Source organism: Phocoena phocoena, chromosome 17, assembly GCF_963924675.1.
Source record: "Phocoena phocoena chromosome 17, mPhoPho1.1, whole genome shotgun sequence".
Classification (NCBI taxonomy): domain Eukaryota; kingdom Metazoa; phylum Chordata; class Mammalia; order Artiodactyla; family Phocoenidae; genus Phocoena; species Phocoena phocoena.
This window is the reverse complement of record NC_089235.1, coordinates 80,503,333-80,530,876: the sequence shown is the minus strand read 5'-3', so window position 1 is coordinate 80,530,876 and position 27,544 is coordinate 80,503,333. Positions and strand designations below refer to the sequence as shown.

Here is a 27,544-nt window from a genome sequence, read left to right as displayed (position 1 = left end):
TGTACCCATCAGCAGCCATTTGTACTTGTGCCCAAATCATTTATGCCATTTTCACTTGCTGTTTTAATTGTATGGCTTCCTAAGTGTTGGAGTAGTTAGTGTGTGTCAGAGTCGTTTCTGTGGAAGCTGAGTGCTGCCGAGTAATTGGTGAGTGCAGGCTGTCCAATTAGGTGACAGACTCCCTAACAATTGAAACGCCGCGAATTCTCCGTTCAGATAAATGCTTGCTAAAAGTCTGCAAGTTCTTGTTGCACTTCTAAGAGGTCCACACCGTGCACTGCGTCCTGTAGACTTAGGGATCGGGGAGTGTCTGCTCAGCAGAGCTCTGCTCTGGGGAAGCTCTGGTCCTACCCCTTGAGGGGGTGAATGGAAACACTTGCTTTTAAGTAAAGCTTGTGTAGTTTTTATGTCTTTTCAACCAAGCTTTACAATTTACTGATCAACTGTCAGTCCCAATCTGGTTGGATACAGAGTCTTCTGCTTCAGGTGGGAAAAGGCCCTCAGGTTGGGGTCCTCTGCTTGCCCCAGACCCCACCCTAGTGTCCTCATAGCTCTGGGTCTGTAAGTGCCAGGGTGGGGTGTGGAAGATAGGGGGCCGGTGTGGGTGATGTGATGGGAACTGAGCTCCTTGAAAAGTCGTTGCCTTGTGAGATGCTAGGAGTTGAATGTCTCTTCCGAGGGCACGCGGCCTGCTGTCGGTGGAGGTGGGTGGTGAGGGAGGCCTGGGTTGGGTAGGTGGTTTTGGTGGAGGTGGAGGCTGTGGCCTGAGGGCTGTGGCCTTGGAGGCCGGCCACACAGAGCTGTGGGTCAGCGCAGGGTGCCTGCTGCGTGGGCTGTGGGCTTGTTGACGCCGTGCTCCTTTTAGCCTTCTCTCCTCGGTGCTCCTGGTCTCAGCCCTGGGCCTGGCAGCGATCCTGGCCTCTCCGACAGCGAGGAAAGTGTGTTCTCAGGCCTGGAGGATTCCGGCAGTGACAGTAGTGAGGCCGACACTGCGGCTGAGGAGGAGGATGGGGCCAGCAGCAATGAGCAGCACAGCAGGACGGAGAAGCCCCCCGGGCAGCAGGTGCGTAGGCAAGGAGCCTCCTGGTGGGCTCTCCCCCTGGACGACCATGGCCAGGAAAGTGCCTGCCAGGCATTGGGCTCTCTGGGGGCTCCTGGCAGTGCTTTCTCCCGTTCCTTGGGAACCCCAAGGCCCTCGTCCTTCCTCTGGTGCAGCGGGGCAGGGGAGGGGGTGGGTGTTGCTGGTGGGGGCTGGGTAGGACGCTTACTTGGAGCTGAGGTGCTCTGAGCTCTAGGGCACCAGTTTTCAAGCATAGTCATGTGCTCTGTTCATAGGAACCCCAAAAATCTACCTGCCTGGGCCCCCACACCTACCCCGGTGATTCTGATGCCACTTCTCCTGAGGCTCAGGGCACATTGCTAGACTCAGCTGTAGGCTGGGTTTCCTAGAGGCAAAGCCCAAGGTGGGATTTGTTTGCAGGGGCCTGCCTGGGGGGAGCTGGTGGCCCCGCATTGTGGGAGCGAGTGGAGCTCCGTCCACCTGGCCTGGTCTCGGGGGCGCAGGAGCCAGCTGGCCGCCACGTGAGGCTTTGCTGTCCTGCCTGTTGCTGTGACGATGGGGAAAGGCGAAGCCCGCTCTTGTCTTAAGTGAGGAAAATGGCAGAAAAGCTTCATTTAAGTAAAACACAACACTGATTGTTCAGAGCGTCCTAGACATGATCCTGTGACTGTTTATACTTTGAATGGCCTTGGCGTCCTGGAGGTTAGGACCGTGATGGAAACCAAAAGCCACACTTATTTGATCTGTTTCCTGGGAAGAAAAGATTTTAAATCCAATTTAAACTCTCCACCCATTCAAGCTTTAATTGTAGCGCTGGTGCACAAAGAGAAGATGGTCCACAGGCTGCCTTGCCCGTGCTTTATGGGCTTATGGGCAGATTTTTCTCCTTTTTAACTTTTTTTTTTAAGATTCATTATTTATTTATTTATTTATTTTATTTTTGGCCGCATCGGGTCTTAGTTGCGGCACACAGGCTCTTTTGTTGCGGCTCACAGGCTTCTCTCTAGTTGTGCCGTGCGGGTTTTCTCTCTCTAGTTGTGGCGTGTGGGCTCCAGAGCGCTGGGCTCTGTGGTTTGTAGCACGTGGGCTTAGTTGCCCCGCGGCACGTGGGAACTTAGTTCCCTGACCGGGGATCGAACCCGCGTCCCCTGCATTGGAAGGCGGATTCTTTACCACTGGACCACCAGGGAAGTCCCTTAACTTTTTAAATTTACAAAATATTCCATCCTTGACAAAACGTTAAATCTTAGATCAACACTGTTCAGTAAAGGACGTTTCCATTCGCTGCCTTCACTCTCCTTGGTGAGCACAGTTCATGGTTAAATTATCTTCCTGGATCCTTTCCTCCTCTTTTAAAATTAAGGATCAGGGCTTCCCTGGTGGCGCAGTGGTTGAGAGTCCACCTGCCAATGCAGCGGACGCGGGTTTGTGCCCCGGTCCGGGAAGATCCCACATGCCGCGGAGCGGCTGGGCCCGTGAGCCATGGCCGCTGAGCCTGCGCGTCCGGAGCCTGTGCTCCGCAACGGGGGAGGCCACAACAGTGAGAGGCCCGCATACCGGAAAAAAAAAAAAAAAAAATTCAGAAAAAAAAAATTAAGGATCCACACGCTTAAGTTGTTTCCTTTAAAATAGGATTTTTATCCTCTTTTATAAACAAAATTTTAGAAATGATTTTTAAAAGTTAAATAACTTTTTTTAATAAAAAGAACTTTTAGTTGAAATTCTCTAGGTGAGGCACTGCTGTGCAGGCGTCTCGAGGCTGACCACCTGCGCCCCGCGAGCCACTGGACTCGTGCTGCTCCGCAGAGGTAGCTGTGCCGCCGTCCTGGGTCTGCTGGCGGCCGGCTTAGCGGGTGCTGAGCTGCAGCTCAGCAGAGACTCCATGCCCACCCTCTCCAGAGGGTGGGGAGCCGTCCTCGCCCCTGGCCCTCGGCCCTCCGGGGTGCCCTCTGAGCCCTCTGTCTGAGGAAGTCGGCCCAGGCCACCTGGGTGGGGGCGTCCTCAGAGGGGGTGAGGCTGCCTGTGGCTCTGCGCCCTCCCCAGGCGTCCCCCACTGGCAGCCAGGCCCTCGGGCCCTCCCTTCCGTGCTCCGCTGGGCCGGCGGTGCTCCCTCACCCCGCCTTGTCTCCCACCGGTGCCGTGCTCCCCTCCCCGCGCGTGCGCAGGCTCTTAGCGCCCATCCGCATGCCCTGTGGGTCGTCCTGGAGCCCTGCCAGCTTCCCTGGAACCTGCTTGGCCTGGGCACTCACGTCTCTGGCTTCTTCGTGCTGTAGCTGAGGGGTGTTGGAGTATTTTCTTCTAAAGCGGGGACCTCAGTACTGGGTTGGAATTCGTCCAGGCCAAGAGCGGGAATTGAAGAGGTGGGTGTGCTCTTGACTCCTGGTGGATGTCCCCCCATCTCCCCTTTTCTTCCATCCGTTCCTCAGAAGCCACCCACCGCTCCACCTGGTGGAGCTGGCGATTCTCCCCGTCTCCTGTTCACGAACAGGCCAGTCAGTGCTTCCTGTGTGTTCTCCTGTCTCCCCCCGAGCCTGGCCGCACGAGACACCCAGGAGCGGCCCCCGTGACGGCCCTGTCATGCTCTGCATTGGGGCCCCCCGAGTCAGCCTGTTCCTCTCGTCCTGCAGCTACTGCAGGGCTGCTAACCTGCAGAACCTTCCTGCCACGCTGGGGAGTTCCGCTAGTTCAGGGCCCTCTCGAGGGTCTGCCGACCCACCTTCACCTGCCCCAGCCCGTGGGTTGTCCCCTGCGAGCAAGCTGGAGGGGAGCCCCGGGCCCCTCCCCCACTGGCCGCCCACACGCCTCCTGTTTCCACCCTCAGGTGGTGGCTCCTGCTGCCGGGCACCCAGGGCCTCTTGCTTCCCTGTGTCCCCCCAGTAGCACTTGGTGGTGCTTTTGGGCAGGCTTTTCCGGTCCCATAGGTCTCGCGTTGCTGGGCCTCCTCTTGATTTCTCACCTTGAGTGGATTTAGGTGCTGACGGCCATTTCTTCATTTTTGTGCTTGTTTAGATCCATTTTTTTCTTCTGCTTGTCCTGTTTGGTTTGGTCCTTTCTCATTTGTGTGGGTTTTCCCGTATTTTGTTTTCTTATTCTTTTGTACAGAAGTTCCCATCTTCACTAGTTGAATCTGCTTGCCACGTTCAAGAATGTAACAGGGCTTCCCTGGTGGCACAGTGGTTGAGAGTCCACCTGCCGATGCAGGGGACGCCCCGGTCTGGGAGGATCCCACATGCCGCGGAGCGGCTGGGCCCGTGAGCCATGGCCGCTGAGCCTGCGTGTCCGGAGCCTGTGCTCTGCAACGGGAGAGGCCACAACAGTGAGAGGGCCGCGTACCACAAAAAAAAAAAAAAAAAAAAAAAGAATGTAACAGAAGACCTAGTAGCGATGCCTAATGTGCAACTAGCATCTCCCAGATAACTTAAGAGTCCTGCCTGTACTGTCTGTGCTCGGAGCTTACTGCAAACCCTTGGGCAGGAGGAGCCCATCTGGGTCTCACTCAGCTCTGGGGAGTGGTGGGCAGGGCCGCCAGGAGACCAGTGGCAGCTGTGAGTCCCAGGCCTGTGCACTGTGGGGTCTGGGCATTGGCTCCTGGGGAGGGAGCGGGCCCAGTCAGTGGAGGCCACCTCAGGCAGGATGTACCCGGGCCTGTCCCAGAGAGCCCCGGCCGTGGCCCAGCGTCAGACACTCTTATTTCTGGGGATCAGAGTTCAGGGCAGGTGGGGTGGTGTCGCATCTGGGGTGACATGATCAGTGGGTTTGGGAGATCCCACGGCCCCCCCTCAGCTGTGAAGCACGTCAGCTTCTCCTGTACCCTCCCCAGGTTTCTAGTATGTTCTGCCCTCGGAGGGCGGTCACTCAGATCACATCCCGTGTTCTGGGCTTCACTCACACGTCTGGGTGGGGTGACCTGAGTGGCTGGCTGTCACTGGGCATCTCGCCTCTGCCTGCCTGTCCCCCCTCTCGGGACTCAGGGCTCCAAGAGCAAGCAAGCCGTGCAGCAGCACCTGGCCGTGGAGCCGCCGTCATGATGCGAGGCTGCAGCCCCTCCCAGGAGAGGCCCGTCCTGCCTCCCTTGGTCCCCTGGTCTGGGACATTTGCCTACAGAACCGCACTTCCCTCTGGTCCTGCCCGGGGGCCCCCAGCCATCCACATGGACACGTTTGCGAGCCCGCAGCACGTGGCGTTGACCCCGTCTTGGGGTGGGCGCTGGCGGCTCTGGGCAGCCCCTCGCCACCTGGTGCCCGTGCCTGAGGATGTTGGGGGCTGGGGCTGGGGCTGGGCCGCTTGAGAAAGCGGAGAGAGGGCGGCGCTGTGCGAGTTCTCCCTTTTTTACGGTGGCCACTGCCCGGCTACGGTACCTCTAAACTTTGAAGGGGCGGGGTTTGTTAGGTCCTCCTGGTCCCAGGAGCTGGGCCACGCCCCGCATCACGGCAGCCCCCTGGTGGCCACCATCTGCCTTGCAGCGTCACCTCTGGAGGGAGGATGTGGCTTCAGAGCCCTGGTGCCGTGAGGGAGGGCCCTCCTTGCCGGGTGTCCAGCTCTTTTGCCCAGGAACTCACAGCCCCGCTGCTGGGTGTCCCCTCCGCTTGCTGAGGTCCCGCCTGTGTCTGGTTCCCCAGGCATCACTGGGGCTGGCCAGGGCCCCGGGATGGTGGCCTGTCGTGCAGGTGGTGCTGGGCTCCTGGGGTCCGGTGCCTGGTGGGGGGCATCAGACTGGCTGGCGGTTGGCAGCCTTGGAGCACCGTGGCCTGCACTGCCGACCCTGCTGCGACCAGTGGCCTGTCAGCCACGGGCTGGCATCAGGGGGCTGTTGAGAGACTTGCAAGTGGCCCGGCCTGGGGTCCTGCCAGCCCAGGGCCTGGGGCAGGTGTGTCCGCTGGTTGCTGCTATGGGTGAGGACGGCAGGAAAGCTTTGGGTCCCAGGCTGGCCCTCTGCGCCCCCCGCTTGCCCCCGCCCCCAGGCAGTGCTGACCCACTTTCAGCGGGCAGGGCTCCCGCAGTGCACAGCTCAGGGAGCAAGGGGTGGGAGAGACGTGGAAACCGAATCTCGCCTTTTCCTGGCCTGGAAAGAAAGTTACTCTCCCACCCTCCTCACACCGAGGGAAAAACAGGCGGGAGGGAGAGCTGCCTTGCGGGCCTTTGGCTCCTGCCCGGGCAGGGGGAGCGGGGCTCTGGGCGGGGCGCCCGTGCTTGGGGTGGGGGGGCCCTGCTACACTTTACTGCCCCTGGAGTCGGGGGGAGAGACGGGCTGTTCTCCCCATCAATCCCAGTTCCGGTACACCAGGTCCCCCCGCCCCACAAGGGGAGAATCTGTTTTCCAGGTTGGGGTGTGAGCGAACAGTGGCACCCACTCACTGGCCCGGTGGGCGGGGTCAGCCTGGGGCCGGGTCCTCCCAGCAGTCTGAGAGTGTGGGTGCCTCTCTGGGCCCTTGGCCGGCTGTGCTGGATGTGGCCTCCTCGGGGCAAGGGTCTTGCCCTAGGAGTGGGTCGGCTGTGGCCCCTCTGCCAGTGGCCAAGAGCGAGTACCATGGCCTTCCCCTCGGTGGAACGGCTGCTGAGAGGCCTTGTCCCCGGAGCCCAGGCTGGCTCTGGGCTCGGCTGGGCCTTTGGGCCGGGAGCCCTGCAGCCGTTGTTCGCATTAAGGGGTGCGGGGGTGGCTAAGTGTTCCTTTGCCAGGTGTCAGCCCCTCCCTGGGGTCCTCCCCCGGAGCTTGGACGTTATGATGGGTCCAGCCCTTGACAGAGGATGACCCTGGGTGGGACCCCCCCCTCCCTGAGAGGCCCACTTAGACCTGCGGTGGGACCAGGTTGGAGCCGCTTAGAGACTGGGGTGTGGGAACCTAGGCCTCAGCGTTGGCAGGAGGGTGCGGGCGTCCTGGACCCGCGATCTGCCCCAGGCACAGGGCGTCAGTGTCCTGACATAACATAATTGCTCTCCCCTTCCCTTCCCAGGCCGGGACCCCTTCGCCGAGGACGGAGGTGGCGAGTGTGCGGTTTGAGGACGAGTATGTGGAGGACAGCTCTGACGAGGAGGTATGGCTGGGGCCGCGGCCTCCTCGCTCGCAGGGTGGGCTGCACTGCCTGGGCAGAGGTGGGTCAGGCCACAGCGAGGCCTGAGTGGGCGTCCTGGCCTGGGGCCCCAGTCCCCGTATGGAAGAGCGATTTCAGGGTCGGGTACACGTGACTGCAGGGGTGTGTGTCGTCGCGGGGAGGGGAGGGCACTGGGCACCTCGCAGCCACCCCTGGGCCCTGGGGGGTGGGCAGCGGGGCTGGCAGGCGGTGGGCGCCCCTGTGCTCTGGGCGGGCACTGACAGGCCCGGGGAGGCTTCCCCGACACCAGCCGGCCTGGGCTGGGCCCCGGGGGTGAGGGTGCAGTGACAGGCCCCGCGGGCACCTGCACTGGGCACTGAGGGCAGGAGACGGGTGGCCCCGGTTCTCTGCCCCTTTCCTTCCTGGCATCCTGGAGGCCTGGGCCGCTGGGGCCCTCAGTGAATCCGGTCGTCCTTCCCACATTTACGCTCTCAAGGGGAAAGCTTGCTGCCAGGCTAGGGGTGCTCGGTCTGGCCAGAGGCTGCTGTGGCTCAGCTGCCCGGAGCTGCCCGTGGGTTCTGGGGGATGCTGGGGCTGAGGAGCCTCCCAGGTAGACGTGGCCATGCTGCTCGCCCAGCCGCCCCCTCCCTGATGTGTCCTGGCCACCGGGCGGGGCTGCGGCCCCCATGCCCACTGCCCTGGCGTGAGCCCTCCGGGTGTGTGCCTCCTCGGGCTGGGGGGCCTGCAGAGACAGCGGTCCCCGCCCCCCGGTGGCTCTTCCTGCCGCCTGCCAGGGGCTGTCCCCGGCTGGGGAGACACGCGCCCCCTCCCCTGCACAGCTTCCACCCCCATCCTCTGCTCTCTTGGCAGCGGCTGCAGGAGCCTTGGCTGCGCGCCCGACCCGGTCTCTGTGCGCTCAGAGAACAGAGACAAAACAAAATAAATTGGTTTCCTGGCCGGAGCAGCGGGCGTGCTCGGTGAGGGGGGGCCGGTGCAGCGCGGCTCCCGGCCTGTCTCCCCCCCTCCCAGGGGCTCTGGCTGTCGGCAGCCACATCCTGTCGGCTACTTTTTTATATTCGGTATTTTGAGAAATCGATGATGATTGTAAATGGAGTGCAGAGGCCGGGGGAGGGGCTTCGGCCCGCCCGCGGGGAGGCGCTCCTCCTGGCCGGGGCTGTGCTGGAGCCGCCGGGGTGGGGGCTGCTTCCTCCGGCGATGACTATCCCATATGTCGCCTGAGTGACAGGGAGCCGTACTTCTGCCAGCACAGCCGGCTGTGGCTCGAGGGGGCGGCAGAGCTCGGCTTTCAGGGACCAGGCTGGCCTGACAGATGCTCTCCTCCCTGAGAAGTGCTGCCCCGCCCCCCCCCCCCCCCCCCCCCCGACACACACACACTTGTCGCCGCGTCTGTGCAAAGCAGGGTGGGCTTCAGGGACGAGGCTTGAGAGGTGGGGTGGCGAGCAGTCCTCTCGGGAGACCAAGGGGCGCGAGGAGCGCGGAGCCTCCCCCACCGCGGGGCTGTGCCCGGGTGGTTGGCACCTGGGAGGGGCCACCGTCTGCGAACACTTGGTCGCATTGTGTCGGGCAGCGCCTCCTCCACGCAGCATCCTTGGAGGTGGCCGGTGGTGCCAGGACTCCACTCGGGCCTTGGCCAGCCTCCAGCAGTGGTGTCCTGACAGGGCGTGCTCCTGGGGGAGAACCTGCGGTGTGGCAGTGCCCACCTCCCCCTCCCCAGCCCCTGTCCTGCCCACCCCTCAGGCCTGGGCTTGAGGCCCGGGGTTTCTAGGCCTTCTGACCGCCGGCCTCTGCCGTGCATGGCTTTGGGGGACCCCGGCCCCAGGCACTGACGGGTGAGCAACTGTTCTCGTTCTCGGGAGACCTGGGTCCTGTTTCCGCACCTTGGCCTTCTCCGTACCTTCCCCCCAGCTCACATCCCAGGCAGCAACAGGGCTGCAGCCCCTGAACGTGCTGCCAGGCCACGCGTGGCGGGGGTCCTGGCCACCGTGAGTGGGGGGAGCCCCGCTCCCACAAGTCCACTGCACCCCTCCCCCACAGACGTGATCTCATCCAGCTGCCGCCCCACGAGGAGGGGCGGGGGCGGGGGGCTGGGCGGCCTTCGCAGCAGCGGGGTTCCCCCACCCTGCCTCTGGCCTGGGAGAAGCTGAGGCCTTGGGCGGGTGGGGTGTGGGCGGGGCTGCGAGCCCCCGGGGTCCCGGCCCTGCGAGGGTGGGCGGGCGGCGGGCGCATCTGCGTCCGGGCTGCGGTCCTCCCAGCTCTCCCGCCAGGCGCCGCTAATGGCCTCCCGGCTACTGAGCGGCAGCCGCGTCCTCCGGGCCCCGCCCCCGGCCCCAGCCCCCGGCGCGGCCTCGGCCCTCGGCCCCCGGCGCTCGCTCGCTGCTGGCAGCGCAGCCGCGGCTCGGGTTTCGAGCTGTTGCGCAGAGCGTGCGTCTCGGCCTCGCGGGCCGCCGGCCTCCCTGGCGGGCCCCCGTCCCCACGGCCAGGCTCCGACAGACCCTCGGGTCGCCCCGGCCGCCTGGCCTGGGAGGGCCCCGATGACACCGTGGCCTCACAGGTGGCCGTGGGGGGCTGTGGGTGTGGCGGCTGTGACCTCAGGGCGCCCCTGGCTGCCTTTGCCAGGCACCACCTCTCAGCCAGGCCCGCTGCGTTTGGGTGTGTGTGGGGTGCCCCACCGCCAGCGCCGCTCCCCCCCGGGTCCACTTGTCACACTTGGGAGACAGGGTTCCCCCTGGGGAGGGCGGAGGGTGTTGGAGGATAGCAGCACCCTCCCTTTCACTGGGGCACCTGGGTGGTAGAGGCCCTGGCCTGCCCTGTGCCCACTGGAGCCAGTTTCCCGGGCCAGGCGGGTGGGAGGGAGCGTGCTGGGCCTGGGGCGGGGCGGGGGTGGGGTGGGTGTCGCCCTAGGGCTGGAGGTGTGGCCGTAGACGGGCTGGCCGGGCAGGCTTGTGGGGCTCAAGTTGTGTAGGAAAGGCGGGTGAGCGGCCGGCTGCTGAGCAGGGCCAGCACGTGTCCCAGCCCGGGCCGCGGCTGCCTCGCTGAGGACAGGGCTCGGGGTGGGGGTGGCCGTGTGTGGGCAGGGGCTCGGGACGAGTCCTCCCGAATGAGGTCTTGGAGGGGCTGGGGCTGGGATGTGTGAAGCAGTATAGTGGGCCTTTGGCACTTAGCAAGGGGGTCCCAAGCCTGTGCCCACCTCCAGCATTCCCAGAGGAGTTTCTGGGAGCCCTTGCCTGCAGGGAGCCGAGATTCGGGTGTCCCACGTGGGAATGCCCGCTGGACCCTGGCCAACCCCAGGAGGGGGAGGGGCAGGTGGGTGGGGGTCTTGGGTATCTGAGGACCCAAGAGCAGGGGCAACCTCGGTGCCCTCTCCCCCTCCCCCATGGACCCCTTGGCGGGGGAGTGGACTTGCTTCCCTCTACCCCAGCAGCCGTGGAGGCACTGGTCAGGGGGTCAAGGAGTGGCCTTGGAGGGGCCCTGTGCCCACACGACGTCCGACGGTTCAGGGGTGGGTCGGGCCAGCAGCGCTTCTGTGAGGACGGCAACTGGGAGGGACAGTCTGACGGAGGAGGTTTGGGAAGGGGGTTCCGAGTTTCTCGCCCGCCCCACCCTGGCCTGGCTGGCTACAGCTGGTGGGCCCTGCTTCTGACCCCGACCCCTGCCAGGATCCCCTCAGCTGGCTTTGGCCTTTGGGACAGGAAGAGGCCGAGTGGGACCTGGCTTTCTCCCCTTGGGCCCGTCGACCAGGACTCGGGACTCATCCTGCCAGCACCTTGTGTGGGTTCAGCTGCAGCAGGTGGCCTGGGGCACGTGGCCTGTCCTCCTCCCGCCATGGAGTGCGGGAGAGAGGAGGCGCAGGAAGGCGGGGGGCGGGGGGGGGGGCTCCGTGTCGGGGGAGCTGAGGGAACACTGCCGGCATTGTAATCGGAGAGGGGCAAGGGGAAGAGAGAGCCCGAGCGAGGGCGGCTGACCCCGCGCTCCCCGGGGACAGGTGGGAGAGGCGGAACGAGGAGAGAGTGAAGGATTCCAGAGGTGGGCCGGCTTCCTTTCTCTCAGACAGACACGGGAGGGAGGTGGGCAGCGGGCCAGCGCCGTACCTGCAGTTCCAATCTGCGGTCCTGACAGCTGCAGCCACTTTGGGGAGGGGGAGGGGAGGGGGGGGCTCTGCGAGAGCGGAAAAATCCCAGCCGACACATCAGCCTGTGGCCGCCCGTGTCCGGTGCAGCCTGGGGGGTGGGGGACCCCTGCTGGCCGAAGGCTCGTCCTTGGGGCATGGCGGCCCCCTGGGAGAGCGCAGGCTGGGGGCTGTCTGGGCCCTGGAGGGGTCGGCGGGCTCCCGCCCCCACGGGGTCACATGTGCTTCCTGGCAGCCCGCAGGTGCTGCGCAGGGTGGGGGCCGGCTGGCCTGCGGGCGCAGGCGGCCTGGCGATGGATCACGTGGTGCCGCCAGCAGCTCGTTCCCCAGGCTGGGGACAGGGAGCTGACAGCCTGGCCCTGATGGCCATCAGAGCGTTTCCAGGCCTGCTTGGCCCGCAGAGGTGGCTGCTGGCCCAGGGTGCGGGCTGGGCCCTCCTTTCGTGCCGCCTCTGTGGGGCACTGGCACGCGGAGGCTCGGTGGGGGGGTGAGGCTGGCGTCCTGGGGAGGAAGCGGGGTTTGTGGTGGACGGGGGCCTGGCGGCTGCCGTGAGTAGCTGAGTGGGCTCTCGTGGGGCTCCAGGGGCTCGGGCCGGCCCGCCACCCCCAGTCTGGTTTGAATTTCTGGAGCGGTGGAGGGTGCCGGCGTGCCCCTCCCCGCCCCCTCCCCTCCCTCTCCTGCTGGCGCGCGGGCCAGGCTCTCAGCCTCTGCTGCTACCGGTGCAGCTCCGAGCGACCGGGCCCCCTGCCCGGGCCCGAGGCTGGCCAAGCTGCAGCCGCTGTCGAGTCACAGGCCCAGCAGCCGAGCGCCTGGCCCGCGCGCCCTGTGCCAGGACCCGCTGGCCCCTGGGGACTGTCCCAACGGCCTGTCCTCTCCTACCGACTTGGCATCTCCGAGGCTCCCTCAGCCCCTTCTCTCCTGCACCGGCTCCGAGGGCCCCTGACACCCACGCCCCTCCGGCCTCGCCCTGCCTGTCCCCCTCGCCCCGCACTCTTCTCTCAGGCCTTTGTGCAGGGCATGCAGCCCCCTGCCCCCTGCCGCCCATCGTCTTCGGGAGGATTTGTGAGGGAGGGTGCACTCCCACCTAGCCCAGGTATGGAGAGGTGAGGCTGGTGGGTGAGCGGCAGGTGGGCCACAGACCGCCCCCACAGAACTGCACTGGTGCCCCGGGGAGCAGGGGAGGCAGGCCGGAGACCCTGAGGGGCGTCCCTGCTTGCCCACGTGCCCCCCTGCGGGTCGCGTTCTCGCAGTGTCCTCAGTGCCCCCGGGCGGAAGGGGTGCCTTTCTCATCCCCCAGGCAGACCCCCACATTCCTCCTGGGTCCTGGCTCCTCCAGGCAGGCGGGTGGGGGTGACCGAGCATGCCAGCTGTAAGCTCCTGCAGGATTAAGGAGAGGAAATTTGGGGTTGGGTTTCTCTCTGAGTGGAACCTGCCGTTGTGACTTTTTATCCTGTTATATTTCTATCAGATTGGACACAGCCCCCTTCCAGTCCTTAATGGCTCTGGCTTTGAGAATTTCCTCCAAAATTACACCATCGCTTCCTGCTTCTCGGTTCCCTGGAGCCCGTCTGTTCAGAGGAGGGGGCGGCTCTAGCCCTGCCCTGTTGCGGTGCCCACGTGGGCCTCGGCACCTGCCCTCTCCCAGGGTCCCTGAGCCTGCACTGAGGGCTCGCAGGGCCCGGGGCTGGCACCTGGCGCTCATGGCCATTCCCCGCCCGCTGGCCGGAAGTCAGGCTGCTGGCCAGCCTGGGGGTGCTGGGGTGGCCTGCACAGAGCCGCCCCCACCTCTCTTCTCTGCTGTGCCCGTGGAGCTCACGCCACTAGTCTATAATTGTCACCTGCAAGATTTTAATGGTCTGCCAGCTGTGCACAGCTCGGGGAGAGGCCTGGATTGCCCTCCTCATGGGCAGGTGGGGCCTTTGGGGGAGGTGGGTGGGTGGGTGGGTGGTGGGCAGCCAGGGGTCCTCCCGGTGTGAGCAGTGCTGCCGGGGCCAAATTGCGGGGCTGGGGGCAGGGGTGGGCCCCAGGGGTACACACAGGCAGCTGCCACCTGGTCCATGCCCTCAGGCCTGGGGACTCACTCTGCCAGACAGTGCCCCTCGCTTACCCTCCCCTACGTGCCCACTTCGTGGGGCTCCGTGGGCAGAGGCTGAGGTGCCGAGGCCCTGAAGACCGACCAGTGAGTTGCATACCGCAAGCACTGAGGACCCTTCAGGGCACGGGGACACCAGGCAGGCTCTCGGAGCGGGGGTGGGGTGACACTGCTCCCGGGCCTGGGCTGCCTGTGTCCTGCTCGGTCCCTCGCCCTCCTCTCCCTTCACAGGTCTCCTTCGGACCCCATGCCGTAGTTCCCTTGTCGGGGGTGCTGGGCGCGCCGGCCCTGAGCCCTGGAAAGTGGGGGACCTTCCCCGAGAACTGGGTACCCTGGCCCACGGAGCCCTGAGGGGTGGGAGGGTGGGCTCGGGCTCGGGCTCCGGCTCAGGGTGGATTCTCAATTGCTGGAGAGGACAGTGTGCGTCCGTGGTTAGAAGATAATTGTTTTGTTTTTAATTATACAAAGTTTCCAGACTTTATATTATCATATCAAAGATGCCAGCACATAGTGACCAGAAGAAAACCAGGTTGGGAGCCAGCACGGAAAGTTCCAGTGGGGCTGGGCAAGTGCTGGGCCAACTCTGAGTCCCACCGCCTGTCTGTCCATCGGCCCCGCTCACAGCTGGGGCAGGGCTGGCCTGGGGGGTGCCCTCAGGGAGGCCTGTGCCCCAGTCAGGTCCATGGGTGGATCCATCTCCGTGGATGGCCCAGCAGCGTCCGCCTCTAACTCCGAATCGCCGTCTTTCTGTCTCGGTCCTTGCTCTGCAGAGGGGAGGGCAGTGTCAGGGCCCGCTCAGAGACCAGTGCCAGCCTGCACCTCTGGGCTTCCCCACTGGGTGCTGTCTCGGTGGTGGGTGCTGAGAGCACCCCCTTCCACGCTCAGCCCAGCTTCCCCAAGCGGCTCGGGGAGGAGAGTTCGCTGCTGCACAGCCGAAATTGGGAAATTAAATCTCCCAGATGTTCAGGCCCCAGGAGCTTGCGCGTGCCGTCTGGAGAGGAAGTGGGGACTGGGGAGAGCCGCGCCGTATTTTCTTCTTGTCTGCTCACCCTGCTTTTCCGGTGCCACCAAGCACAGCAGAAGCCGTAAATCACGGCCAGTCAGCGTCTCCCGCAGCGGGGCCTCTCCCCCAGCCCCCAGGTCTCCTGCCCGCTCCTGCCAGCGGGTCCCACAGCTGCACTGGTGTCCGAGTGGGCAGCCCCAGGGGCAGGGGCCAGGGGAGGGCGGGCAGGTGCCCGATAAGCCTTAGGCCAGTGGCAGAGCAAGTGGATCCCACTGCCCCTGAGTCTCCTTCCCCTGGGGGCAGGGTGGGTGGTCAGAGTTGCTTGATCCAACCCTGGTTTGGTCCCCTAGCTTCCAAGTTGGTGTCGGCCCTGCCTCGGTCTCCTCCCCCATCTGGCCTTGGGTGCCCATGTCTGGTCCCCGTGGGAGCCTGTGTCCAGGGGACTCGTGGGGAGAATGTCCAGGGAAGGCCCGGCCCCGCCTGCTCCAGCTGCGCCCTCCTCCTCGTGCTGCGCTCCCCCCCCCCGGGCTCGGGGTTGCGCGTGGGTTAACAGGTGCTGCTGGGGAGCTCTGCCTGCCTCTGGCCCCGCCCTCTCTGCCAGGCAGGTGTGGGTTGCACGGGTGGTTTGGAGGTGGGGGGCGCCCCATCCTCCTCGCCTCCCTTTCTGGGGACGACCCGCGGCCAACACTCACCAACTTTCTTTGGTTGCTGAGGCAGAAGGTGCAGATCTGTTTGGGCTGGGCGTTCTCGCCGTCGCGGGCGGGGGGCGGGGGCGGCGGGGGTGGAGGGCTGCCAGAGCGCGCCGCGTGGAAGAAGGCGGGCCCCGAGTGGCAGGGTTGCCCGTCGCCGCAGGCCTCACCCACCAGCAACACGTTGCCCAGGTGCGAGATGTAGCTGGAGGCCAGGCGCAGGGTCTCGATCTTGGAGAGCTTGCGGTCGGCCGGCTCGGTGGGGATGAGCGTGCGCAGCGCCGTGAAGGCCGTGTTCACGCTGTTCGTCCGGTCCCGCTCGCGCGCGTTCGCCGTGTGCCGCTGTCGGGGCTCGCGGCCCGGCCGCCCCCCAGGCCCCGGGCCGCCGCCCCCCGCCCGCCGGCCCCCGGCCCGTCTCCGGGCGCCCTGGAGGCCACAGCGCGCCGCGTGCACGCGGCAGGGCTTCTCGTCGGAGCCTGAACTCTCGCTGCCGCGGTCCTCGTCCTCCGACAGCGGGCTCACCTCGGGGTACAGGTAGCGGCCGGGCGGTGCCGAGCGCAGCATTGCGAAGGACATGGGGCCGGCGGCCGCCGTCAGCTCCGCGGCGCGCCGTGCATGCCGCTGCCGCTGCCGCCGCCGCCGCCGCCGCCGCCGCCGCCGCCGCCGCCCAGGCCAGGGGGGCGCGGGGTCTCAGGGCTCCCGCGGTAGCGGCTGCGGCGCCGCGCGCACGTGTGCGTCCCGGGCTGGAGCAGGGCCGCGGGCCGGGCCTTTATAGCCGAGGCGGCCCCTCCCCCGCGCCGGCCCGCCCTCCTCCCCGCCTCCCAGCCCCTGGAGGCCGCTTGGAGCAGGGGCCCTCTGTCCCTCTGCCTTCTCGCGCCACGGTGAAGGGGCCTGGAGCATCTTGCTGTCGTTGGGGGATGCGGGGAAAGTGGGAGCCCCCTTCCGGGTGGTACCAGGGCTGTGCCGCCTCCTCTCCTCCCTCTTTGCGGGGGGGGGGGGGGGGGGGGCAGGAGGGTCAAGCAGGACCCATGACCCGGGCCTTCTTGCTTGGCATGACCAAGTTAACCCAGCTGCCCTGGCCCCAGCGCCTAGCCACACCCTGTCTGTCTCTCCCTCCCATGTACACTTGGGCCTTCTGTGCCCGGAGGAGGGGGCAGAGAACAGCTTTGAGGGGCTGGAGTTCAGCCCCAGCTCCCTTGGCCGCCCCCTCTCAGGTTTGTGCCTGGGGTCGCCTGATGACACAGCCTGTGTCTCCTGCACCTGCCCCCTCCTGGCATCAACCTCCAGGTCTGGCCCAGGCTGTGTGTGCCCACTTTACCGGGTCCTGCCTGCGCTCCTGCTCTGGAGAACCCCCCACCAGCACCCCGTTCCCCTGCTGAGTGCTCCCGTGGGCCTTTTCTCTGGGCCACCGACCCCCCACCCCCTGTCTGCCCAATTCAGGGATGGCTGTGTAGACTTGGGGGTCACAGGAGAAGGAAGGGCATTCCTAGCAACGGCAGGGACACGCGGGGGCACACCTGGAGGATGGGCAAGCGGGGAGAACCGAAGTCGGCAGGTTGGGGGCTGGGGGCAGGTGCAGAGGGGCAGCTCCCAGAGGGTCCTGTCCTGCTGTAAGGGGGAGGGGTTCCCAGGCTCCCGGCCGTGCTGTCTCATCGGGGCCACTCCTCCCGGGGCTACTGTTGCAGGAAGCGGCGCCTGGGCAGCAGTCTCTGTGCTGGGTGGAGGGAGGGTGGTGGCTGGCAGGGGCCTCGACCAGGAATGTGTGTCCGGGAATGTGGCTGCTCTGCCCGCTGAGGGTGGGGTGGGGGCAGGGCTGGGGGCTGGGGAGTCCCTGGACGCTTGCAGGTCACAGTGCGGCGGGTTCGGCCTCCCTTTGTAGTGGGTTGGTGGGGTCTTCCCTGAGTCCCTGCCCGTGGCTACCCGGTTTTGCCTAAGGCCCCCCGCCAGGGGAGGGAGCCCACGGGCGATGAGGTCACCCTTGCCTGTGGCTGCCCAGAGCCCTGGCCAAGGAATCCAGGGGGGAGGCTCTGGGGTTGGCACCACTTCAGTGGAAAATGTGAAGGTACAGCTCCGGCGCCTCTGAGGGTCAGGGGGGTGGTGGGGGACAGTGCCGGCTGCCCTGCCACGTCACACCCCAGGGAGAAGGCACAAGTCAGGGTGCTAGCCCGGGTGCTGCCCCTGGCTAGCCTTGAAGCCAGTCCCTTTGCTCTCACCTTTCCCCCTCGTCTGTATCTTGTGGGGGGCTTGGAGGGACGGGTGGGCACAGTGGGTGTCCAGTGCCGATATGCTGGCCTCCTGCCCCAGGACATCCGGAACACGGTGGGCAACGTGCCCTTGGAGTGGTATGATGACTTCCCCCACGTGGGCTACGACCTGGACGGCAGGCGCATCTATAAGCCCCTGCGCACCCCCGACGAGCTGGACCAGTTTCTGGACAAGATGGACAACCCTGACTACTGGTGCGGGCGTGGGGCGGAGACTGTGGGGTGGGACAGGGCCGGTGGGCTGGGGCGGGGCGGGCTGGGGCAGGGCCTCGGCTCTGACGGGCAGCCCCTAGGCGTACGGTGCGGGACCGGATGACGGGGCACAGCGTGCAGCTGACAGATGAACAGGTGGCCCTGGTGCGGCGACTGCAGAGGGGCCAGTTTGGGGACGTGAGCTTCAACCCGTACGAGGTAAGGGGCAGCCGCTGTCCCCAGGGTCTGGGGGCACCTGCGGGGCCCGGGCCCACACCCCTCTGTTCGTCCCCGCAGCCGGCTGTGGACTTCTTCAGTGGGGACCTCATGGTACACCCGGTGACCAACCGGCCTGCTGACAAGCGCAGCTTTATCCCGTCCCTGGTGGAGAAGGAGAAGGTGGGTGTGGCCCCATCCTCCGGCCCGCCCCCGCCCCCGCCCCCCGCCCTGACCCTGCCGCCTCTGCAGGTCTCCCGCATGGTGCACGCCATTAAGATGGGCTGGATCCAGCCTCGCCGTCCTCGGGACTCCACCCCCAGCTTCTACGACCTGTGGGCCCAAGAGGACCCCGACGCGGTGCTGGGCCGCCACAAGATGCACGTGCCTGCACCCAAGCTGGCCCTACCGGGCCACGCGGAGTCCTACAACCCACCTCCCGAGTACCTGCCCAGCGAGGAGGAGGTGAGCCTGGTGCGGGCTGGGGTCTGCCTGCCCCCGCCCGCCCCGCGCTCCGGGCTCACTCCTGCCTTCACAGCGCATGGCCTGGGAGCAGCGAGAGCCCGACGAGAGGAGGCTCAACTTCCTGCCGCGCCGGTTCCCGAGCCTGCGGGCTGTGCCTGCGTACGGCCGCTTCATCCAGGAGCGCTTCGAGCGCTGCCTTGACCTCTACCTGTGCCCACGCCAGCGCAAGATGAGGGTGTGCGGTGGGGGTGGGGTGGGGGGGCTCCCGGGCGGGGTCGGGGAGTGGGGGTGGACACAGCTGACCCCACGTGCTCCTCTCCCAGGTGAACGTGGACCCTGAGGACCTCATCCCCAGACTGCCCCGGCCACGCGACCTGCAGCCTTTCCCCACATGCCAGGCCCTGGTGAGCAGACAGGGCGGGGTGGCTGGTAGCACACAGTTCCGGGGCTCCGTCCCTCACTGCCCCTTCTCTGCAGGTCTACAGGGGCCACAGCGACCTTGTCCGCTGCCTCAGTGTCTCCCCGGGTGGCCAGTGGCTGGCATCAGGTGGGCCTCGGGTGGGGCGGCCCTGCCATGGGGACTGGGCTGGGGGCCGGGTGCTGAGAGGCCATCCGCTGTGCTCAGGCTCAGACGATGGCTCTGTGCGGCTCTGGGAGGTGGCCTCCGCCCGCTGCGTGAGGACCGTGCCCGTGGGGGGCGTGGTCAAGAGTGTCGCCTGGAACCCCCGCCCGAACGTCTGCCTGGTGGCCGTGGCAGTGTGAGTATGAGGCCGGGGGTGCCCGCGCCGGCGGGGGTGGTCCTGTGCCCGGGGGCCTTCACTGGGCTCTGGCCGCAGGGAGGACGCGGTCCTGCTGCTGACCCCGGCCCTGGGGGACCGGCTGGTGGTGGGCAGCACGGACCAGCTGCTGAGCGCCTTCACCCCGCCCGTGGAGCCTGCCGCGCAGCCCGCCCACTGGCTGGAAGCCTCGGAGGAAGAGCGCCGGGTCGGCCTGCGGCTGCGCATCTGCCACGGCAAGGTGCGGGGGGGGGGGGGGCTGTGGGGGAGGGCGGGGGCGGGGGGGGGCGCGGCTGAGCCCACCTCCCTTCCCGCAGCCAGTGACGCAGGTGACGTGGCACGGTCGTGGGGACTACATGGCCGTGGTGCTGGCCACCCCGGGCCACAGCCAGGTGCTGATACACCAGCTGAGCCGGCGCCGCAGCCAGAGCCCTTTCCGCCGCGGCCACGGCCAGGTGCAGTGCGTGGCCTTCCACCCCGTGCGGCCCTTCCTGCTCGTGGCTTCCCAGCGCAGCGTCCGCCTCTACCACCTGCTGCGCCAGGAGCTCACCAAGAAGCTGACGCCCAACTGCAAGTGGGTGTCCAGCCTGGCAGTGCACCCGGCAGGTGAGGGGGCGCCCTGGTTGGTGGGGGGCAGGTGAGGGGGCCACCAGGGCCCTACCACCGCGTCTTCCCCCAGGCGACAACGTCCTCTGTGGCAGCTATGACAGCAAGCTGGTGTGGTTTGACCTGGACCTGTCCACCAGGCCGTACAGGGTGCTGAGGTGAGGTGCTGGCGGGTGGCAGGCTGCTCCCTACTCGCCCCCCCCGACCCCCCTCAACCTGGTCCCCCCCTCAGGCACCACAAGAAGGCCCTCCGGGCCGTGGCCTTCCACCCCCGGTACCCGCTCTTCGCATCTGGCTCCGACGACGGCAGTGTCATCGTCTGCCACGGGATGGTGTACAAGTGAGTGCCGGTGCCCGCCCGCCCCCCCCCCCGCCCCCCCGTAGGGACTGTGCCGCCCACGTCCTGAGCCTCTCCCTTCCCCACAGCGACCTGCTGCAGAACCCACTGCTGGTGCCTGTGAAGGTGCTCAAGGGGCACAGCCTGACCAAAGACCTGGGGGTGCTGGACGTGGCCTTCCACCCCACCCAGCCATGGGTCTTCTCCGCCGGGGCCGACGGCACCCTCCGCCTCTTCACCTAGGTGGCCCTGCTTCCCGGGGCGGGGCAGGTGGGGCTGGGCTGGGTGTGTGCTCTGGTCACTCAATAGAGGCGTTTCTCCTGCTGGCGTGACCTTCTCTGAGTCAGGATGCCTAACGGGGGAGGGGGCCTGCCGACCTGCCCAGAAGGAGAGGCCACGTCACTGCGGCACCTGCTGAGCAGCAAATGGCTTTATTGGGGGGGGGGGGGGGGACAGCGCCTTGCCCACCTTCGTGGCCCCGGCCCTCCCTTGCTGTGTGGGCCTGGGGGCTCCCCTCGGGCAGGGGGCTCCTTAGGGCCCCATCTCGGAGGTTCGGTTCGGGCCGGCAAGGCCGGTATTGCGTGTAGGGGCAGCGCTGCCCCCGGAGCCTCAGGCGAGCTTCACCAGGCGGCCCAGAGTCTCCGCAGCTTTCACGCGCACCGCGGGGGCCGGGTCCTTGAGCAGGAGCTGGAGCGCTGGGGGACAGGGAGCCGCTGCTGGGGGCTCCTCTGCGGCCCCCTGAGAACTGAACGTCCGAGCCCGCGGTCCCGCCCACACCCCGCTAGCAGCTGCGGCTAAGGCTGAGCCCCCCTTTCTTGGCGCGCTGAGCCTGGGGGCCAGGACCCCGAGGCTCACACCCCACCCTGTGCGTGGGGGCCGCCCGCCCACCGCCCTCCTAAGACAGGCCTCTGCCGGGAGGGCTCAGGAGCCAACGGAAAGATAGTTTTTCCTTTTTTAGTGTTTTTTAAGCTCTTTTGGAACAGTTAAGAAGTTTCCGTGAATTACTAGAGACGATGAGGTCACCAGTGACAGGGAAAAAATCCTTGAAATCCAGGAAAATCACTTAGTCCCCCCTGGTGCCCACAGGGTCAGCGCGGCCCAGCGCGCCGTGGGGGGCGGGGCCCAGGGCTGGGGCTCACCCGCCAGGAGCTGTTCCAGGTCCACCTGCGGCCGGCGCTCAGCCTCCACGTGCAGCGCCAGGAACCCTGCGGGGCGGGGGTGGGGCCGGGGTCAGGGCCCGCGCCGTGGGGAGCGGGAGGGGGGCCCAGGGCAGCCTCACCTGTGAGCATGGGGGCCGCGGCGCGGATGTCCTCCCAGCTGCTCTTGAAGTAGAACAGGCTGGTGCTCAGCAGGCGGCCCAGCAGGTCGGGGAAGTGGTGCATCTGCAGGAGGCCCTCAGTCAGGCCCCGCCCCCGCCCCGCCGCCCCGCCCCCACCCGCCCCGCCCCTCACCAGGTGCTTGCAGGTGGTGTTGAGGAACTCTCCGAAGTGCAGGCCCCGGCCCTCCTGCAGGTGCTTCTGGAAGATGGCTGCCAGCTCCTCACACTCCAGGTTGGGGCCGCACATGCGCAAGGCGAACCTGCAGGCCTGCAGGGCACAGGCCGAGCCCTGAGTCCCGGAGTCCCTGAGTGAGTCCGGCCCGGCCTGCCCATACCCTCTGGCTACTCACAGCAGCCACTGGGGGCTGGGGGTCCTGCAGGTGCAGCAGCAGGGGCGCGAGCCCGCCAACAAGCTGCTCCAGGAAGACGTCCTCGCAGTCCCCCTGGCAGGCTTTGTTGAGGTGCCCGAAGAGGCGGATGGACGCAGAACGGAACTCCACCTTTTCCTGGGGCGGGGTGGCGGGCGGCAGGTGTCACCCTATGGGGCCCTCCCCAGAGCTGCCCATCCGTCGACCCCGGGGCCCGGCCCTGAGCGTGCGGTGGTGACACGGCTCGCGGGGCCCGGAGAGGAAGGGGCAGGAGCCAGGCCGGCATGGCCAGGGGCGGGGCTGGCGGGGCCTACACTGTCGAAGAAGGGCCGGATGCGGATGGCAACGTGCAGCAGCACCGAGCGCAGGTCCCAGGCCTCCACCAGGTCCAGCAGCCTCGCGAGGCCCACCATGGCCTCCAGGGCCACCAGGCTGTGCGGGTCATCACCGTCATCCAGCCCACCAATCATGGCCGTCAGGAGTTGGGGGCCGTGGGCCCGTACCTGGGGACGCCACACACACCTGTGTGCCCGGGTCATGCTGTGGAATGGCCCAGCCCCCCACCCTCCCGGTGCCATCTCCATGCCCATGCCCACCGCCCGCACCGCGTCCACCTGGGTCTCCTCGCTGGCTGCAGCTCTGCCGTCTCTCTCCCGGGGACAGGGCCCCAGAGGGCTGGCCAGCCCCTCACCTTATCCGGGGAGCCCGAGGCAACGTTGGCCAGGCCCCGGAGCGCCAGTCTCCGCACACGGGCACACGTGTCCTTCTGCCGCGCCAGCAGGTTGTCCAGCAGGGGCTCCAGGAGCATCAGGTCGTTCGCCGTGTTGCTGCCAAGCAGCTGGGGGCAGAGGCGCTCTGACCGCCCCGCCCCCTCCCCACCGCTGCACGGGGCAGCCCTCCCAGTCGCGGGTCACTTTGAGGCGGGGACGTGGCGAAGGCCAGCTGAGGCCTGTGTGCCAAGCCTGGGCTCCTGGCCTCCCTGGAGCTCCTGACCCAGCCCCACCCTGGCCCCTGCTGCCACGGCCTGGGGTAGGTTTTCCAGGGGGTGGCCCGAGCCCGCCTGTCGGGGAGGGGCCCCTGCTGTCCCTGTTTGTGATCCGGAGCACGTGGCTCCTACCTCGGCCAGGAAGGCTGTGGAGCTGACCCTCTGCATCTCGTACGCGCTGCTCTGTGTGGCGAAGAGCGCCTTCATCATCGGGGGCAGCCGGGGGCCCGCGAACTTGGCCATGGCGCTGGGAAGGAGGCTACGCTGGGCAGGGCTGGGGCCTCAGGCCTCCCCCGGGCACATCCCGCTCCCATGTGGGCCTGGGGGCGCTTCTGCCTCCCAGCCTGCACTGTCTGTGCCCTCCGGCCCGTGAGCCCTCCACCCGGCTGCCGGGCCCCGCACGTCCTCCCCCTCCAGACGCGCCCCTCCCAGCCCGCCGCGCCTAGAGACCACAGCTGCCTTCACGGCCACCCCGCTGCCCCCACGCACCAGCTTCTCATGCTGGGCCCCCTCCCAGGCGCCACTGGGGGCCCCCGGATGGTACCTGAACAGTACCTGGCTTGTTAGAGCCCAGCCGGCACCAGAACTGGGGTGCGCCGGCCGGGCCTGCTCACCTGGCCAGCCGGGTGACCCCCTCCTCGTGCCCGGCCGAGGTCCTGAGCAGCTGCCAGCCCCCCTCCAGTTCCATGCGCTGCACTACGTCGTCGTTGCCGCCTCGGAGAAGCACGGCCTGCAGCGCATCCACTGCGGAGCTGCGGAGACACGGGCGCGGCTGGCAGGGCTCCCGGCTCAGGCCACACACCTGTGCTGCTGGCAGACATGCCCCGGGGCTACCCAGCCTGCTCCCTACCAGCAGGATCCTGGGGGGCGCAGGCTCTGGGCTCTCCCCTCCCCCTCATCTGGGCACCACTGTGGACCCTCTGGTCTCAGGCAGACTGCTCCCGTCTCCCCACCCCCCGTGAGGGGCAGCTGGGGGCGCTGCAGGTAGTGTCCCCTAGGCCCCCTGGAGCAGGCAAGGCCCTCAGGTTAATTTTAGGGTAACAATCAGCTGTTCTCACCTGCCTTAAAGACCTTCGTTTAGTTTAAAAAAAAAAAAAAGTGAAAAAGAAAATGGAGAAAACCCTTCATAAAAATGAACTCAAAAGGCAGCTCAGAGCCTGACTCCTGCCTGCGCCAGGCAGCCCCGTCTGCCACGCCCAGCTGGCCCTCTCTCTCGTGGGAGGGCCCCAAGGAGGCAGAAACCAGCCGGGATTGCGCGTCCGCCCCTCATCTGATGAACCCTTCCCCAGCTCAGGCAGAGGGTGCAGGGCTGCCAGTGAGCGGGCAGCAGGGTCAGGACCCCACAGACAGGACTGGGGACGGCAGTGCTGGCCCAACATGGACCTGGCAGAGACTCACACCACGACCTGCGGCCCGGAGAGACAACATGTCAGCATCCCCAGGGCCGCACAGGGAGGGCCTCAGGGCCGCGGCCCCCAGCCCCGCGCTGACCCCCTCTCTCCTGACATCGACCGCCTCACGTGTCAGGGCCCGTGTGGGCCCTCAGACGTGAGTGTGCGTCAACGTAGGTGCCGTGCCCGCCTCCAGGTCAGTGCGCTGGACCGTCCTCAGGGCGGTCAGGCGTCAGCTGCACGGGGTCTTCCCAGGACCTCGACGGCTCAGCCGCTGGGGTGCAGGGGCAGCCAGGGGCCTAGGCGCTTGGAGCGTGAGGGCCAGGTCTCGCCAGCCGCGCAGTACAGGCCTCACATCTGGGGAGGGGCGGGGGTGGCTGTGGGGGAATCTGACGCGCTTTTGGAGGCCCCGTGACTGGTCCTGGTCCAGGGGTCCCAGCAGCCCAGGAAGCAGATGCTGGTAGACTCCTCCGAGCCCGCCGTATGCACACAACCCACGGCCCCCACCTGGGCCCAGCTCCAGCCTCACGGTCGTCCCGGGGTGGAATGAGGGCTGTGGGGGTGCCCCTCGTGGGGGCGGGGAGGGATCTGGTGTCCACCAACAGCTGGACAGGCTCCCCGGCTGTGCGTCCACAGACTATACCCAGCTGGGTCCTCACACCAGGGAAGATACTGGAAGGTGGCTCCCACTGTCCCAGGAGCTCTGCAATCCCAGCAGAGGCCCAGACACAGGGGGGCCCCTGGATGTGGGGCGCCCACACCAACTGCAGGCACAGAAAACCATTCCAGCCACGCGGTCACCGGGCAGATGCCCACGGTGCCTGCCAAGGAGTCCCGCACGGTGTGGGCAGGGCCGGGCCACAGCTAGGGCCCAGCAGCTCTGCCCCTGGCTCCACACCCTGCTCCAGGCCTCAAGGCCCAGAAGAGGCACCCCCTGGCTACGGCAAACGGGCAGTGGTGAGGGGCAGGTCTGGCCGAGGAGCAGGTTGACAATTCAGAGGAGGTGCCTCCCCTGCCTGTTCACCCTACTGCCCAGACTTTCTGGGGGTGTGGCGTTTGCAAGGGTCTGACTTGCTGACTAATGGCCCCCGTCAGAGCCAAGGCCTGTGCCTGGCACTGCACGCATCCTGGCTCAGGGGTGGCCCCCCCAGAACCCCTCTTTGGGCCATGGGGCTGTAGGCCCCACAGCTCAGACCACGGTGCTGGAGCCCATGTGCTAGGCCCGGGGTCGCTTGGGCCGTGTCCGCTGGGCCGTTCACATTTCCACCCGGTCTGCACTGTCAGGCCAGGCCTCCTGACACACAGCCTTCGCTGGAGTGGACGTGTTAGTTCTGCGGTGGGGCAGCCCCGCAGTGGGGCGGGGAGGGCTGACTCTGTCCCTCGTGTGTCCCCAGCCAGACACTGGGGAAGGGTGGGGAGGCGGCCAGGCTGACCGTCACTCAGGCTCCGGTGGCCCCGGGGCGTCAGCTTCCTCTGTCCATCCTGTGGCCCTAGACAGCTGTTCGGAGCCCCGAAGAGCCACCTGGGGGGGCCAGGAAACAGCTCCACCCCGCCGTCCCCAGGCTCCTGCCCCAGGACCCAGGACCCAGGGCCCCAAACCCCAGCGAGAGGCAAGGGGAAGGTGCCTGCACAGGCCAGCGGCACCAGGGGCCTGGCTCTGAGCCAACCCGGCATCACCCGTGTGGCAGCTGGGCCCTCCCCAACAGGGCTGGGGGCCGGGGCCAACCCAGGTGAGAGGCCGCTCAGGGGAGGCAGGGAGGCTGCTGCGGAGTTTCTGTCCGAAAGTGGGGGGGCCCCAGTCAAGTGTAGGAAGAGCCAGAACTTGGAGCTGAAGCCTGAGGTCACACACACAGAGCGGGCTCGCGCAGACCCTGCCGTGCCCAAGCGTTCCTCGCGCTCTGCCCTCCCAAAGAAGGCGCAGTTCTCGACCCATCTGATGTCCCCGGGAAGCCCCGCCCCGACTGTCCCCATCCCTCCTGCAGCCCAGGGAAGCTGCACCCCCAGCAGGGACAGCAGCCCACAGACGAGGGTGCCGGGGCGCAAGGCGGGGCCCGCTTACCTGCAGGGTTCGAGGCTCGGTGAGGCCAGGCCTGAGCTGGCGCTCTTCCTCTCCTTGGCCTGCAGGTTCCTGGGCAGCTGGACACCCACGGTGCAGCTGACCCGCAGCAGCAGCGCCGCAAACAGCTGGGGGTAGAGCTCCAGCACCGCCGGCCCAGACGCCGGGGCAGACGCGACCTCGTACAGCGCACAGGTGGCCTGGGGACGGTGCCACCTCAGCCTCAGTCCTCCCTGCCCCAGGCCAGGTCTAACAAGGCCGGCCACAGCGAAGGCTGGACCCTGCACCCCAGGACCCAAGCTAGCCTGAAGCCCCACTTCCTTAGCAGGTACCCCGTGTCCCCAGAAGTCTTGGGCCCTGGGAGCAGCAGGAGGCGCCTGAGGGGCGGCTGGGTGGGCGGGACGAGGAGCTCAGCCCGGGGGCTGGAGGCGGGCCCAGGGCAGTGTGGCCGCGGGGGGACGGGCTCCCAGCATCTGCTTTCGGTGCTTTAGCAGGAGGGGGAGGAAACTCTCACAGCTGCTTTACTGTGGAAACGCTGCCAAGCTGGGTTTATTCTTTTTCTGCAGGGTGAAACAGAGGGCGCTCCCTCGGGGACCGACACCTGCAGGGCCTTTACGAGCCTGGGCTCCAAGCTCGCCTGCTCCGGTGCCCCAGTCAGCCGCCAGGTGCCTGCGGGGTGCCACCCAGGCCCCCCCCCCACCAGGGGCCCTCCCGCAGTGGCCACGCGGCCCCTTACCAGCCTCCTGGACCAGCAGCGGGGAGGGGGGATGGGGGAGGGGCCAGGCATGCCGCCCCAGAGCTCACTCACCGCAAGGGGCGGCAGGGTGGCCACGCGGTCGGGTGCGCTGCTCAGCAGGAAGGCCCGGCTCTCCTTGAACGGCACGTCCCCGCTCATCTTCTCCAGGAGCAGCCCCAGGACCTGTGTGGCGAGGCCGGGCTCCACGGCCAGCGCCCTCCACAGGGTGCAGGTGTGGCTGGAGTGGGGCAGGAGGACGGTCACCCCGAGGCCACTGTCGGCCCCTGTCGTGCCCAGCAGCCTCAGCTCCAGCCAGGCCACGAGCGGCACCCTGACCTCAGACCCGAACTCACTCCTTCCTCTGACCCAGTGGCCTGCAGTCAGGCGGCCCGGGGTTGAGCAGAGCTGGCAAGAAAGGGCAGAAGATCTCCCTGGTACAGGGGCAGGGAGAGGAGGCGTCCCCGGAGCTGCCAGAGCAGACACTGGACTTCCTTGGAGGGGGGCAGCGCCACCCCAGGCCTCGGGGGCGCCTACAAGTCACTTTTCCCGCACCGAGCAGCGCGTGGCCAAGGCAGGCAGGCATGTGAGTGAGGTCAGGCGGAGGCCGCAGGAGGCCCGAGCAGCCTGCAGACCCCGGCGCGCAGACACACGGGAGGCGGCTGTGCGTCACGTTTACGGAGAGAAGTGACAGACTCCAGATATCTAACTGGACCCGGAAATTCTAAAAATAGAGCACATTTGGAAGCCAACCAACAGCCCTTTAGAAATGAGACACAGGGACTTCCCTGGCGGTCCAGTGGTCAAGACTCTGCGC

At 66.9% G+C, this 27,544-nt stretch overlaps 3 protein-coding genes across 4 annotated transcripts in view; 1 reads left to right on the top strand and 2 right to left on the bottom strand.

The window, feature by feature from the left end:
• The first annotated feature begins 665 nt into the window (after positions 1–665).
• On the top strand, positions 666–20,209 carry BOP1 (BOP1 ribosomal biogenesis factor). Its single transcript, XM_065895169.1, has 16 exons — positions 666–704; positions 866–1,063; positions 7,012–7,092; positions 17,325–17,479; positions 17,578–17,695; positions 17,774–17,875; positions 17,945–18,157; positions 18,231–18,392; positions 18,481–18,561; positions 18,635–18,704; positions 18,783–18,915; positions 18,994–19,174; positions 19,251–19,539; positions 19,613–19,697; positions 19,772–19,879; positions 19,966–20,209. Exons 1-16 carry the CDS (start codon positions 666–668, stop codon positions 20,117–20,119), a joined length of 2,169 nt encoding a protein of 722 aa, XP_065751241.1. The 3' UTR covers positions 20,120–20,209.
• Positions 14,054–15,596, bottom strand: SCX (scleraxis bHLH transcription factor). The gene is made up of 2 exons (XM_065895345.1): positions 15,024–15,596; positions 14,054–14,092 (listed from the first exon to the last, which is right to left on the bottom strand). The coding sequence occupies exons 1-2, from the start codon at positions 15,594–15,596 to the stop codon at positions 14,054–14,056; spliced, it is 612 nt and encodes a 203-aa protein (XP_065751417.1).
• Positions 20,210–20,485: 276 nt separating the features above from the next.
• Positions 20,486–27,544, bottom strand: part of MROH1 (maestro heat like repeat family member 1) — a 53,345-nt gene continuing 46,286 nt past the window's right edge. For both annotated transcript variants that reach the window (XM_065895275.1, XM_065895276.1), the window contains 11 exons: positions 26,803–26,968; positions 25,998–26,194; positions 23,162–23,299; positions 22,680–22,794; positions 22,254–22,400; positions 21,877–22,065; positions 21,545–21,700; positions 21,328–21,462; positions 21,156–21,258; positions 21,016–21,081; positions 20,486–20,571 (listed from right to left, as the gene is read on the bottom strand). In XM_065895275.1, the coding sequence (XP_065751347.1) occupies positions 20,486–20,571; positions 21,016–21,081; positions 21,156–21,258; positions 21,328–21,462; positions 21,545–21,700; positions 21,877–22,065; positions 22,254–22,400; positions 22,680–22,794; positions 23,162–23,299; positions 25,998–26,194; positions 26,803–26,968 (1,498 nt within the window). The remainder of the gene's footprint in view (positions 20,572–21,015; positions 21,082–21,155; positions 21,259–21,327; positions 21,463–21,544; positions 21,701–21,876; positions 22,066–22,253; positions 22,401–22,679; positions 22,795–23,161; positions 23,300–25,997; positions 26,195–26,802; positions 26,969–27,544) is intronic.

Coding starts and splice junctions, on each gene's coding strand:
- BOP1 (XM_065895169.1), top strand. CDS start 666: ATGTCTCTTCCGAGGGCACGCGGCCTGCTGTCGGTGGAG. Junction 17,876..17,944: donor CCCTGGTGGAGAAGGAGAAG/GTGGGTGTGGCC, acceptor CCGCCTCTGCAG/GTCTCCCGCATGGTGCACGC. Junction 19,698..19,771: donor AGGCCGTACAGGGTGCTGAG/GTGAGGTGCTGG, acceptor TCCCCCCCTCAG/GCACCACAAGAAGGCCCTCC.
- SCX (XM_065895345.1), bottom strand. CDS start 15,596: ATGTCCTTCGCAATGCTGCGCTCGGCACCGCCCGGCCGCTACCTGTAC. Junction 14,093..15,023: donor TCAGCAACCAAAGAAAGTTG/GTGAGTGTTGGC, acceptor TCCCCTCTGCAG/AGCAAGGACCGAGACAGAAA.